Source organism: Thalassophryne amazonica, chromosome 20 (assembly GCF_902500255.1).
Source record: "Thalassophryne amazonica chromosome 20, fThaAma1.1, whole genome shotgun sequence".
Taxonomy (NCBI): domain Eukaryota; kingdom Metazoa; phylum Chordata; class Actinopteri; order Batrachoidiformes; family Batrachoididae; genus Thalassophryne; species Thalassophryne amazonica.
In genome coordinates, this window is record NC_047122.1 from 36,857,840 (window position 1) to 36,871,428 (window position 13,589).

The following is a 13,589-nucleotide window of genomic DNA, read 5'->3' on the forward strand; positions in this document are numbered from 1 at the left end:
AGGTTGAAGAGGATTTGCAAATCATTGTATTCTGTTTTTATTTACATTTTTACAATGTCCCAACTTAATTGGAATTAGGGTTGTACTTCAGATGGACGAGCGCCATCATTACAAAATACAAACCGTGTATAACTGTATGGTAAACCCACGACTACGAACAAGCTATAGGCTTCTGTGGACACGTCTGGACAAACTGCAAAGTGCAGCTTCTGTCTGTTTCGTCTTCACTTGCACAGCTTCATGGTGGAATGTCAGAGGATTTCTTCAAAACCAAGATGTCAGACATGAGAATCCTGTCTTGCACGACACCACGGGTGTCTTGATGACTTCCCTCACTGGTCTCCTTGCATAGTCACACAGATTTGATCCGTTTTATGATAATTCACCTCTATTGCATCTCACCATGAAGCTGTGAATGGTGATGCAACAGCAACAATAAAAAAGCCGGACGACACAGTTTTTCCCCCATCAATGCATTTGAAGTCTGTAACGCCCTCGTTTTCTTGGGCTCTTGTTGGCTTTCCGTGTCTTCTTGCATGGTCACTCAGTTTTTGAGAACGACTGACTCCAGACAGATTGACCACATTGTGGTTGTGTGTTTTTCTTAATGATTGGTGTAAACAAAGGTGATCATCTAGTGGTTAAAGTGTTGGGCTTCAGACCAGAGGATCCTCGGTTCAAATCCCGGAAAATCACTAAGGGGCCAGAGGCAAGGTCTTTAATCCCCTAGCTGCTCCCAGTGTGTAGTGAGTGCCTTGTATGGCAGCACCCTCACATCAGGGTAAATGTGAGAGTGTGTAAAGTGCTTTGAGCGTCCATTTACAGTAATCTCTGATGAAAAACAAATGAGAAATAACTACGGAGGGGAAAAAATAAATAAATAAAATAAAATACGTGTGCCTCTTGACATTCCTGTCATCCAGCCACCTTCAGCAACAATCACTGACATTTACCTCACCTATATATAGACAACATCTGACAGTACGCACACTTGCCTGTGGCTGAGCGGAAAATGCCACCTGACAAAGACGAGACATACTCAAACACCAAAAAATAAAAGCAGCAACGGCTGTTCACAGCAGCACAAGCCACAGGGACAGAGGACACACATCAAACAGTAACAAACATCGCTAGGAATAGATTTTTGGGAGGCGTCTCAGCTGTCTGACAGGAATAAAGGAATAGATGCTGAACAGAGAAGGTTTGGGCAAGGCGGTGCTGCCACGGCAACAGCATCCCGTGATGATGGGAGGCAAACCTGGAGAGCGTAAGAGCGGACGGACAGACGAGAGACCACCTCGCCCTAAAAAGGACCGCGTCAGTCGAGCATCACCAGTTCTTAAACCATCCATCTCTAAACTATTACTTTAGCTGTCAAAATGACCAGATAGAGATTCAGCCGCTACACTGTGTGCAAAACACTACTGCATGTATTGTTTTAGGCCATTATGTACCCGAGGCAGCAGCTGAATGATAAAGAGCACAAGCGCTCAGTCAAAGAAATCCAGAGGACCAGGAAGCAAGGGAAGGAGACACTGAACGCAAGACAATGTGAGGCGCCTCTCCATTTGTCTCCATCTGTGCGCCGTCTCGGCCGTCAAACAAACACAGAGCTCCATCTTCATTTGCTGACTTGCACACAGACAGCTCATCAGACGTGTCCAATCAGAGCTTAAAAGCTTATCAGCAATGTCAGTGAGAAAACAGGGAGGACACAAACAGCAGCCAGGCAAATGACAGAAAGCAGGACAAATCACAGACCCTGTGCTTTTAACGTCAGTGTAAATGGGGAAAAAAAAAAACATTACATACATCGCTCTAGTACTTATTTCCGGTCACTGTCAGAACACAAGTGAATAACCTACTAGCCCTTACTGGGATAAACAAAACACTATTGCATTGTCGGCACATATTATCTCCAACTCCATCCAATTTCTACAATGCTTATCCAAAGAGATGACCACTTCCTTTTTTTTGTGTTTTTGGGGAAAAACATTTTTCTTAAAAAGTAAAAAAACAAACAATAATACTGTATCCCGTGCAGGCTGCATGAGAGGCAGGCGGCTGCGTAACACCTTCATGCACCACCTAGATGTAAACGCAGATGCCACCTGTCCTCCTGATGTGGTTAATGGGCAAACTGCAGAGAAGGGACACCGGTGGCTGAGTTACAGAAGCAGAGGGAATCACTCTTACAAAACCTAATTCTTTGTCACAGTGCTGCACTCTGCTGCCTGTTCTGTAATCTGCAGCTCAGACAAAAACTCTCCAGTCCAGTTGCTCAAACAAGCTCTCAGTCTTAAGCGGATACGTCTACGCTTCAACCTCAGTCTTTAATTTACGCAGTGGTCCCTGCACATAGCGGGGCAGAAATTGCCATTACAACGCTTCAGAAGGAAATAAAAAGTCATAGTTTGACAACACAGACGTCCAACACTTTTCTGAAGTTACGTGACTTAAGAAAGTGAAAAGCTGAGATTACCTAAAATCAGCCTGAATGCCAATCAGAGTTTCACCCTGTTAGATATAAAAAAAAAAAAAAAAAAAAAAAAAAAACACACAAATTATAATTATTAATCCACAGTTCATCGGAAATAAAACAGTTAATAAACATACATGTTTTATGAACATTTCACCGTATCCGTTTTCACTTACATTTACACTGCCCATGTTTTCTGATTAACGACAACATAGACGGAAATACATTTAGCATTTATGTCCAGCATCAGTTCTTTTTCCAATTTTCCTGGATACACCCCTCTCATCGCTGTCGCCTCAACAGGGAGAACAGATGTGTTTGGGTCAGTCACAATCCCAGATGTTTGCTCCCAGCGTTTTATTAAGTGGCTCCCTTTGCGCAACTTGTTGCGTAGCACTGCAGCAACCATAACTGAGAACATACACACACTGTGTGCACGCGTGACATCACAACCAGTGGTGAGGATTCGCCAGCGTCCTTCCCTGCAGCAGGTGGCAGATGTATAGTGGAAAACAACAAGACACAGTATGGAGACACACGTAAGTGATGTATGGAAGTTGGCTTGTGTTCATTTTCCTTTTTGCAGTGTGCTCCCGGGATTGGCTAATGGGATTTTTTTTTTCTTCCCACTCCAGGTTCCCAAATTAGACACTTCCAGCGCGTTTCCTGGCGTGGATCGCCTCAATCTGACACTCGGTTCTGTGTTTGTCGATGGGCGCTCTCTGGGGTGGCTCTGATGATATGAGTGGACCAATTTATAGTTCAGATGACTGATGATTTTAGGATGTTGCAATCTCCCCCCCTAGGTGGCGCCATCCCTTCTGCTGTGTCTCCAGAGGAGGCAGATACTCTGGAATACAGAGAGACGGTTGAGGGAACAACACTGAATGATGTGCTGTTTTTTTTTTTCCTTCACATCATGTGACTTCTGAAAATACATAATGCCCTTCGCCGTTCAGATTCATTATCCGTTTCCGTTACCATGACTCCAAACGCAACCCTCTCATCTCACACGGTGCAGTTATTCTGACAACAAATAGTTTAAGCTCCCTTTGATGTTTGGGTCCAATAGAGATTCCTTTGATATCTCCTACTTCACCCTGCATGTACACACAAATCCACTGGCCTGCATATACTCACAGATCTCAAAAAACAAATTAGGGAACTTTGCCCCAAAGAAAAGAAAAGAAAAAGTTAAGATGACTTAAACGGTTTAAGAAATAGTAATTTTTCTCTGCTTTGCAACTTCTCCAAATAATCTGGTTTGTGGCTTTTATTACATGATCCAAGCTTTCCAGAGAATCGATTGTAATTCAGTTCCAGTGAACACAAGCCATTTATAAGATAGAAACCTTAAAAAAAAAAAAAAAAAAAAAAAAGGTGCAGTGAGAGAATACCGCACACATATCACCCACCATCTCCCTGTTACTTTCTGTCAGACAGGGAATATTTGCATAATTCATGGCAGCAGGTGGATTCTGTTATTCAGACCGCTGCACAGCAGTACGCCTGAATCCATGTTTGTTCATGCTCTGAATCCACTCAAAACCTGGATCCTAGTGATCCTGTTTACCAACAGAACAGCAAAAACGATGATTATTTAAAAAAAGGTAAAAAAACAAACAAACAAAAAAAAACCTACATTACTTGTTGCTTACCATTGTTGCTGCAATTTTTGTTATCTTTATCGGATGCCTCTTCCTCAACCTGATGCAAGACAGAAAACAACTTGGAATATTAAAAGTAACTCAAGCAAAAAGAAACTGTCAAACAGTCAATGGCTTATTGTATTTCTAAAAATAGACTGAATAATGAGTTACAAATGTCAAACTTGCACTGTGAACTCAGAATGGAGGAGGAAAGGAGTGGTCTGTACCTGTTTCCTCCACTTCAGCTCACAAAAGACTCGCTCAAAGCACTCGTGCATGTAGTTAAACTGGCAAAGAAAGGCAACAGCTTTATTATTTAGGCTCCAAAACACAAAATCGTCATGTAAAAACAGGAAAAAAAAAAAAAAAACTGCACTCTTTATGAGTTTCTTTTGTGTCACTATCTTTATACACTGATTACAAAGATGGTGGCCACCAGTCTGAGGCTAAAAGAAACCGAAAAGCTCACTTCAAGCCACAGTAGATAAAACTACACAAAAAAAAAAAACAACACATTTTGACAAGGAAAGGCAAAGAAGTGCCACGTCATTTGTGTTCATCAACTGAATAAATGAAATTAAATAACTGCTTACATTTCTACGCGAAAATGGTGTCTCAGTCACTGATCACACCTGCTCCTAATTTTCTCATCATCCACCAACCACATTATACAAGCAAAAAATAAAGATGGTTTATGGATTGATCTGGTATCAAATTATCCAAATTTTTAATCAGTCTGCCCTCGTTATACACCCTTATAGTATAATTTAGGGACATACGAGATTGCCTGTTTTTGAGTTATTGTTTTAAACAGGAGGAATGGACTAATTCATTCATTTATCAATTCACTCACTGCATTTTACTGTTTACATCCTGAGGTTTTTTCCCCCCCCAAAGTTTAGGAAAATGCCAATTCTCACAAAAAAACCCCACAACAAAGTGGATCAGAGTCCAGTGTGAACATATGTACACTCACATATGGAGTGAATATCTTGACCCAGCGAGGTTTTTTCTCTCCTCTGGCATATTCGAAGCAGAAGGCCATCCCCTCCTCATCAGTGTCCCAGCGCTGCATCTCCCCCCACTCAACAGTGATTACCTGGTTCTGAAGGAGAGAGAGAAAGACTCAGCACTCCTTGAATACATGCAGGTGTGAATCTTCAACTGATTGAACAATTTAGTGTTTCAACACTTGCCTCCAGCGCACCATCCTCAGTGCAAGCATGCAGCTTGAAATGATTGATGCCAATAGCTGTGATGACATGACCTTTCCTTCTAGAGTCACAGGAGCAGTGGGGGAACGCCACCTCATTATAGCCCTCACATGACCGCAACAAGCTCAGGTACTAGACAGACACAAAGATTGTTGTCGGGTTCACACTACATGTAAACTCTGTCAAATTTCGCACAAATTTTAGTTACATCACCACAATGGGAGCGTATCAGAATGACAGCGCAGGTGGGATGGTTTGAACACAAGGTCAAAGAGGTGAGATCGGGATGGTTTGAACATGTACAGAGGACAGACACAGGGCATATAGATAGAAGGATGATGAGGATTGAACCACCAGGCAAGAGGAGAAAAGTGAGGCCAAAGAGGATGTTTATGGATGTGCTGAGAGAGGACATACAGGTGGATGGTGTGATGAAGATGCACCTGCTGTGGTGACCCTCAACAGTGACAGCTGAAAGGAAAAGACTAGAATCAAATCAAATCAATTTCATTTATATAGCGCCAAATCACAACAAACAGTTGCCCCAAGGCGCTTCTCACTACATGTGAGAAGCGCAGAATGTGACTAGTCTTTAGATTAAGAAGGATGAATAATTCCCATTTCAACTATATAAGACTGGCTGGAACAATTAAGTAAAAATGTTGAATTCCCCCTCAGGATCACCACAGCAGATCCATTTGGTGCTACATGTTGATTTGGCATAGGTTTCACACCAGATGCCCTTCCTGGCACAAGTCTAAGTGTACCCGGAGAATGAGGTGTGGGTGGTCGTGAACAGGGACCCTTCTCTTTTGGAAGCATACCTCACAGCTTGTGCATCAGGACTTTAAACTCTGAAGACTGCATTGACCATAGTTTCATACATAATGGATTGGTGATGCTGTACGTGTGATTTAATGTGTATGAGTCACCTTCTGATTTACACTGTTGGCTTCATGTTACTTTTTCTTTGCCAGCTTGACATTACTGTTGTCATGAATGCTTCATGACAACTGTTTATTTAAAACAGGGGCACCCAAGTTCGATCCTCGAGATCTTCCTTCCTGACACTCTTAGTTGTCTCCCTGTTTCAACACACCTGAATCCAATGAAAGACTCATTAGCAAGCTTTTAATAATCCTTTCATTGGATTCAGGTGTGTTGGAGAAGGGAGACAACTAAGTTTCAGGAAGGAAGATCTCGAGGACCGAACTTGGGCACCCTTGATTTAAAATAATGGTAACGTCCTCCCCACAACACCCTCTTTCTGTTTGGATTCAACCTTGATTTGCAGTCTGAGTAGGAACCATCAAGAATTTGTGTATTTATGTGGAAAGTGCAACCTGAGTGAGAGGTAAGAAGCTTTTATCAGCGCAGATTTTAGGCATATTTTTGGGGGGACGACAACAACAAAAAAAAGACTAGTGTTTGTTATGCGTCGCGGGTCTGCAGCTGTTTTTAGGTTAACCAGAGAGACACTCAGAGTAGCTTCTGAAAGAAAAGTTTAAAAATACGTTTGTAAAACTTTGCAGCACAGACACTCAAACACACCACCTCCTTCCCCTCCACCTGCAGAGAGAACAGAGAGGAGCAGGATGAAAATAAAACAGAAAAACAAAACAGACATTCTAAAAATCAATTTTTGAATGTGGTAAATTTTATATTTTGCACCCAGCCTTGATTTTGCGTCAGGCCGGCGTCAGTGTGAACGCTGTCTTTTGACAGCCCAATTGATGAAAATTTGTCATAGTGATATAGAACTGTAATCCCTGCAGGTGTGGATTTTTGCATGTTTAGTTTCAATGTAACATTTTACTATGTTACTGAGGCCAAGCCAAATTGTAAATGACCCTGTTTCAGCCTCCTTCCTCTCTGCACAGAAAACACAAGCCTATGGATGCTTTCCGATAAAAATAACATGTGGAATATTGTGATTAATAGTGAAAGCACTGTACAAGAGTCCTCTGTTGATGCATTTGGACTGATGGTGCAGTGAGGAGACAGCCTCTGTGGTCAGAAATAATCAAATGTGGCTACAATCTTCACACAGATGCTCTCAAACCCACAAACGTCAAGTTTATTTCATGTTCTACAAACTAATATTAAAAGCTTCATCTCAGTTGTTAAACACCTTCTGTTATTTATGTTTTATTGCCAACACTTGTGTTAATGGCCCTGGACAAAAGGCTCAAAGTGGAGTTGTCCTAATCCCTTCCCCCAACAAAGACGGGTCTGTGGGACTGACCGTAGCCATCTTTCGCTGCTCTGCCAGTTTTTGCAGCTGGTAGGATTTGTCCTCTGTTGTTATGAATCCCTTCTTCACATCGTCCATTGCCTAGACATGGGGTGGGGGGGTGCATGCAGTGATAGAACAACACCAGTTTATTGTTTGGGGTCAAAGATCAAAATATACAGTGCATCTGGAAAGTATTCACAGCGCTTCACTTTTTCCACATTTTGTTATGTTATAGCTTTTGCCATGAAGCTCAAAACTGAGCTCAGGTGCCTCCTGTTTCCACTGATCATCCGTGAGATGTTTCTACAGCTTCACTGGAGTCCACCTGGGGTAAATTCAGTTGATTGGACATGATTTGGAAAGACACACACCTGTCTATATATAAGGTTGCACACCTGACAGTGCATGTCAGAGCACAAACCAAGCATGAAGTCAAAGGAATTGTCTATAGACCTCTGAGACAGGATTGTCTCAAGGCGCAAAAATGGGGAAGGGTACAGGAACATTTCTGCTGCTGTGAAGGTCCCAATGAGCACAGTGACCATCATCTGTAAATGGAAGAATTTTAGATTCACCAGGACTCTTCCTGGAGCTGGCTGCCTGTTTAAACTGAATGATCAGGGGAGAAGGGCCTTAGTCAAGGACATGACCAAGATGTTCACCCTGTCGGAGCTCCAGCATTCTTCTGTAGAGAGAGGAGAACCTTCCAGAAGAACAATCATCTCTGCAGCAATCCACCAATCAGGCCTGTATGATAGAGTGGCCAGACGGAAGCCACTCCTTAGTAAAAGGCACATGGCAGCCCTTTTGCCAAAAGGCACCTGAAGGACTCTCTGATCATAAGAAACAAAATTCTCTGGTTTAATGAGAAAGATTGAACTCTCCTGTGTCAATGCCAGGCCTCATGTTTGGAGGAAACCAGGTACCATCCCTACAGTGAAGCATGGTGGTGGCAGCATCATGCTGTGGGGATGTTTTTCAGTGGCAGGAACTGGGAGACTAGTCAGGATTGAGAGAAAGATGAATGCTGCAATGTACAGAGAGATCCTGGAGTGGCTTCAGGACAACTCTGTGAATGTCCTTGAGTGGCCCAGTCAGAGCCCAGACCTGAATCTGATTGAACATCTCTGGAGAGATATGAAAATGGCTGTGCACCGACGCTCCATATCCAACCTGATGGAGCTTGAGAGGTGCTGCAAAAGGGAATATAATAGAACAGAAACTTTATTGTCATTGCACATATATACATACAACAAAACTTGTCCTCTGCATTTAACTCATCCTAATTACAGTTAGACACAATCTAACTACTAGGAGCAGTGGGCAGCCACAGTCCAGTGCCTGGGGACCAACTCCAGATGTGGATGCTGCCTTGGTCAGGGGCAAAGAAGGAGCAGACCCTAAATAAGAATGTTTTAGAGTTTTGAATGGACAAAACCTCCCAAAATAGGTGCACCAAGCTTGTGGCATATTCAGGAAGACTTGCATCTTTAACTGGTAACAAAGGTGCATCAACAAAGTATAGAGCAAAGGGTGTGAATACTTATGTACATGCAAATTCTTAGTTTTTAATTTTTATAAATTTGCAAAAACTGTCATAAAAACAAAGGGTCTGAAAACATATGTATATGTGACTTCTTGAATGAATGAAAGATTTATTTCGGACAAAAACAAAAGAACAATCAATCAATCAATTTTTTTATATAGCGCCAAATCACAACAAACAGTTGCCCCAAGGCGCTTTATATTGTAAGGCAAGGCCATACAATAATTATGTAAAACCCCAACGGTCAAAACGACCCCCTGTGAGCAAGCACTTGGCTACAGTGGGAAGGAAAAACTCCCTTTTAACAGGAAGAAACCTCCAGCAGAACCAGGCTCAGGGAGGGGCAGTCTTCTGCTGGGACTGGTTGGGGCTGAGGGAGAGAACCAGGAAAAAGACATGCTGTGGAGGGGAGCAGAGATCGATCACTAATGATTAAATGCAGAGTGGTGCATACAGAGCAAAAAAGAGAAAGAAACAATGCATCATGGGAACCCCCCAGCAGTCTACGTCTATAGCAGCATAACTAAGGGATGGTTCAGGGTCACCTGATCCAGCCCTAACTATAAGCTTTAGCAAAAAGGAAAGTTTTAAGCCTAATCTTAAAAGTAGAGAGGGTGTCTGTCTCCCTGATCTGAATTGGGAGCTGGTTCCACAGGAGAGGAGCCTGAAAGCTGAAGGCTCTGCCCTCCCATTTACTCTTACAACCCCTAGGAACTACAAGTAAGCCTGCAGTCTGACAGTGAAGCGCTCTATTGGGGTGATATGGTACTACGAGGGTCCCTAAGATAAGATGTGACCTGATTATTCAAAACCTTATAAGTAAGAAAGAAGAATTTTAAATTCTATTCTAGAATTAACAGGAAGCCAATGAAGAGAGGCCAATATGGGTGAGATATGCTCTCTCCTTCTAGTCCCCGTCAGTACTCTAGCTGCAGCATTTGAATTAACTGAAGGCTTTTTAGGGAACTTTTAGGACAACCTGTATAAATGAATTACAATAGTCCAGCCTAGAGGAAATAAATGCATGAATTAGTTTTCAGCATCACTCTGAGACAAGACCTTTCTGATTTTAGAGATATTGCGTAAATGCAAAAAGCAGTCCTACATATTGCTTAATATGCGCTTTTGAATGACCTATCCTGATCAAATGACTCCAAGATTTCTCACAGTATTACTAGAGCTCAGGGTAATGCCATCCAGAGTAAGGATCTGGTTAGACACCATGTTTCTAAGATTTGTGGGGCCAAGTACAATAACTTCAGTTTTATCTGAGTTTAAAAGCAGGAAATTAGAGGTCATCCATGTCTTTATGTCTGTAAGACAATCCTGCAGTTTAGCTAATTGGTGTGTGTCCTCTGGCTTCATGGATAGATAAAGCTGGGTATCATCTGCGTAACAATGAAAATTTAAGCAATACCGTCTAATAATACTGCCTAAGGGAAGCATGTATAAAGTGAATAAAATTGGTCCTAGCACAGAACCTTGTGGAACTCCATAATTAACTTTAGTCTGAAGAAGATTCCCCATTTACATGAACAAATTGTAATCTATTAGACAAATATGATTGAAACCACCGCAACGCAGTGCCTTTAATACCTATGGCATGCTCTAATCTCTGTAATAAAATTTTATGGTCAACAGTATCAAAAGCAGCACTGAGGTCTAACAGAACAAGCACAGAGATGAGTCCACTGTCCGAGGCCATAAGAAGATCATTTGTAACCTTCACTAATGCTGTTTCTGTACTATGATGAATTCTAAAACCTGACTGAAACTCTTCAAATAGACATTCCTCTGCAGATGATCAGTTAGCTGTTTTACAACTACCCTTTCAAGAATTTTTGAGAGAAAGGAAGGTTGGAGATTGGCCTATAATTAGCTAAGATAGCTGGGTCAAGTGATGGCTTTTTAAGTAATGGTTTAATTACTACCACCTTAAAAGCCTGTGGTACATAGCCAACTAACAAAGATAGATTGATCATATTTAAGATCGAAGCATTAAATAATGGTAGGGCTTCCTTGAGCAGCCTGGTAGGAATGGGGTCTAATAAACATGTTGATGGTTTGTATGAAGTAACTAATGAAAATAACTCAGACAGAACAATCTGAGAGAAAGAGTCTAACCAAATACCGGCATCACTGAAAGCAGCCAAAGATAACGATACGTCTTTGGGATGGTTATGAGTATTTTTTTCTCTAATAGTTAAAATTTTGTTAGCAAAGAAAGTCATGAAGTCATTACTAGTTAAAGTTAATGGATACTCAGCTCAATAGAGCTCTGACTCTTGTCAGCCTGGCTACAGTGCTGAAAAGAAACCTGGGGGTGTTCTTATTTTCTTCAATTAGTGATGAGTAGAAAGATGTCCTAGCTTTACGGAGGGCTTTTTTATAGAGCAAACAGACTCTTTTTTCCAGGCTAAGTGAAGATCTTCTAAATTAGTGAGACGCCATTCCTCTCCAACTTACGGGTTATCTGCTTAAGCTACGAATTTGTGAGTTATACCACGGAGTCAGGCACTTCTGATTTAAAGCTCTCTTTTTCAGAGGAGCTACAGCATCCAAAGTTGTCTTCAATGAGGATGTAAAACTATTGACGAGATACTCTATCTCACTTACAGAGTTTAGGTAGCTACTCTGCACTGTGTTGGTATATGGCATTAGAGAACATAAAGAAGGAATCATATCCTTAAACCTAGTTACAGCGCTTTCTGAAAGACTTCTAGTGTAATGAAACTTATTCCCCACTGCTGGGTAGTCATCAGAGTAAATGTAAATGTTATTAAGAAATGATCAGACAGAAGGGAGTTTTCAGGGAATACTGTTAAGTCTTCTATTTCCATACCATAAGTCAGAACAAGAGCTAAGATATGATTAAAGTGGTGGGTGGACTCATTTACTTTTTGAGCAAAGCCAATAGAGTCTAATAATAGATTAAATGCAGTGTTGAGGCTGTCCTTCTCTGCATCTGTGTGGATGTTAAAATCGCCCACTATAATTATCTTATCTGAGCTTAGCACTAAGTCAGACAAAAGGTCTGAAAATTCACAGAGGAAACTCACAGTAACGACCAGGTGGACGATAGATAATAACAAATAAACTGTTTTTTGGGACTTCCAATTTGGATGGACAAGACTAAGAGTCAAGCTTTCAAATGAATTAAAGCTCTGTCTGGGTTTTTGATTAATTAATAAGCTGGAATGGAAGATTGCTGCTAATCCTCCGCCCCGGCCCGTGCTACAAGCATTCTGGCAGTTAGTGTGACTCGGGGGTGTTTGACTCATTTAAAACTAACATATTCATCCTGCTGTAACCAGGTTTCTGTAAGGCAGAATAAATCAATATGCTGATCAATTATTATATCATTTACCAACAGGGACTTAGAAGAGAGAGACCTAATGTTTAATAGACCACATTTAACTGTTTTAGTCTGTGGTGCAGTTGAAGGTGCTATATTATTTTTTCTTTTTTGAATTTATGCTTAAATAGATTTTTGCTGGTTATTGGTAGTCTGGGAGCAGGCACCGTCTCTACGGGGATGGGGTAATGAGGGGATGGCAGGGCGAGAGAAGCTGCAGAGAGGTGTGTAAGACTACAACTCTGCTTCCTGGTCCCAACCCTGGATAGTCACGGTTTGGAGGATTTAAGAAAATTGGCCAGATTTCTAGAAATGAGAGCTGCTCCATCCAAAGTGGGATGGATGCCGTCTCTCCTAACAAGACCAGGTTTTCCCCAGAAGCTTTGCCAATTATCTATGAAGCCCACCTCATTTTTGGACACCACTCAGACAGCCAGCAATTCAAGGAGAACATGCGGCTAAACATGTCACTCCCGGTCTGATTGGGGAGGGGCCCAGAGAAAACTACAGAGTCCGACATTGTTTTTGCAAAGTTACACACCGATTTAATGTTAATTTTAGTGACCTCCGATTGGCGTAACCGGGTGTCATTACTGCCGACGTGAATTACAATCTTACCAAATTTACGCTTAGCCTTAGCCAGCAGTTTCAAATTTCCTTCAATGTCGCCTGCTCTGGCCCCCGGAAGACAATTGACTATGGTTGCTGGTGTCGCTAACTTCACATTTCTCAAAACAGAGTCGCCAATAACCAGAGTTTGATCCTCGGCGGGTGTGTCGTCGAGTGGGGAAAAACGGTTAGAGATGTGAACGGGTTGGCGGTGTACACGGGGCTTCTGTTTAGGGCTACGCTTCCTCCTCACAGTCACCCAGTCGGCCTGCTTTCCCGGCTGCTCGGGATCTGCCAGGGGGTAACTAACGGCGGCTAAGCTACCTTGGTCCGCACCGACTACAGGGGCCTGGCTAGCTGTAGAATTTTCCACGGTGCGGAGCCGAGTCTCCAATTCGCCCAGCCTGGCCTCCAAAGCTACGAATAAGCTACACTTATTACAAGTACCGTTACTGCTAAAGGAGGCCGAGGAATAACTAAACATTTCACACCCAGAGCAGA

At 42.1% G+C, this 13,589-nt stretch overlaps 1 protein-coding gene across 1 annotated transcript in view; it reads right to left on the reverse strand.

Moving 5' to 3' along the window:
* Nucleotides 1–3,055: 3,055 nt before the first annotated feature.
* The window catches only part of snx27a (sorting nexin 27a), a 32,698-nt gene continuing 22,164 nt past the window's right edge, over nucleotides 3,056–13,589 (reverse strand). The window contains 6 exon segments of the mRNA XM_034160887.1: nucleotides 3,056–3,329; nucleotides 4,138–4,186; nucleotides 4,356–4,415; nucleotides 5,105–5,233; nucleotides 5,325–5,474; nucleotides 7,588–7,677. Coding sequence (XP_034016778.1) covers nucleotides 3,259–3,329; nucleotides 4,138–4,186; nucleotides 4,356–4,415; nucleotides 5,105–5,233; nucleotides 5,325–5,474; nucleotides 7,588–7,677 — 549 coding nt within the window. The 3' untranslated portion in view covers nucleotides 3,056–3,258.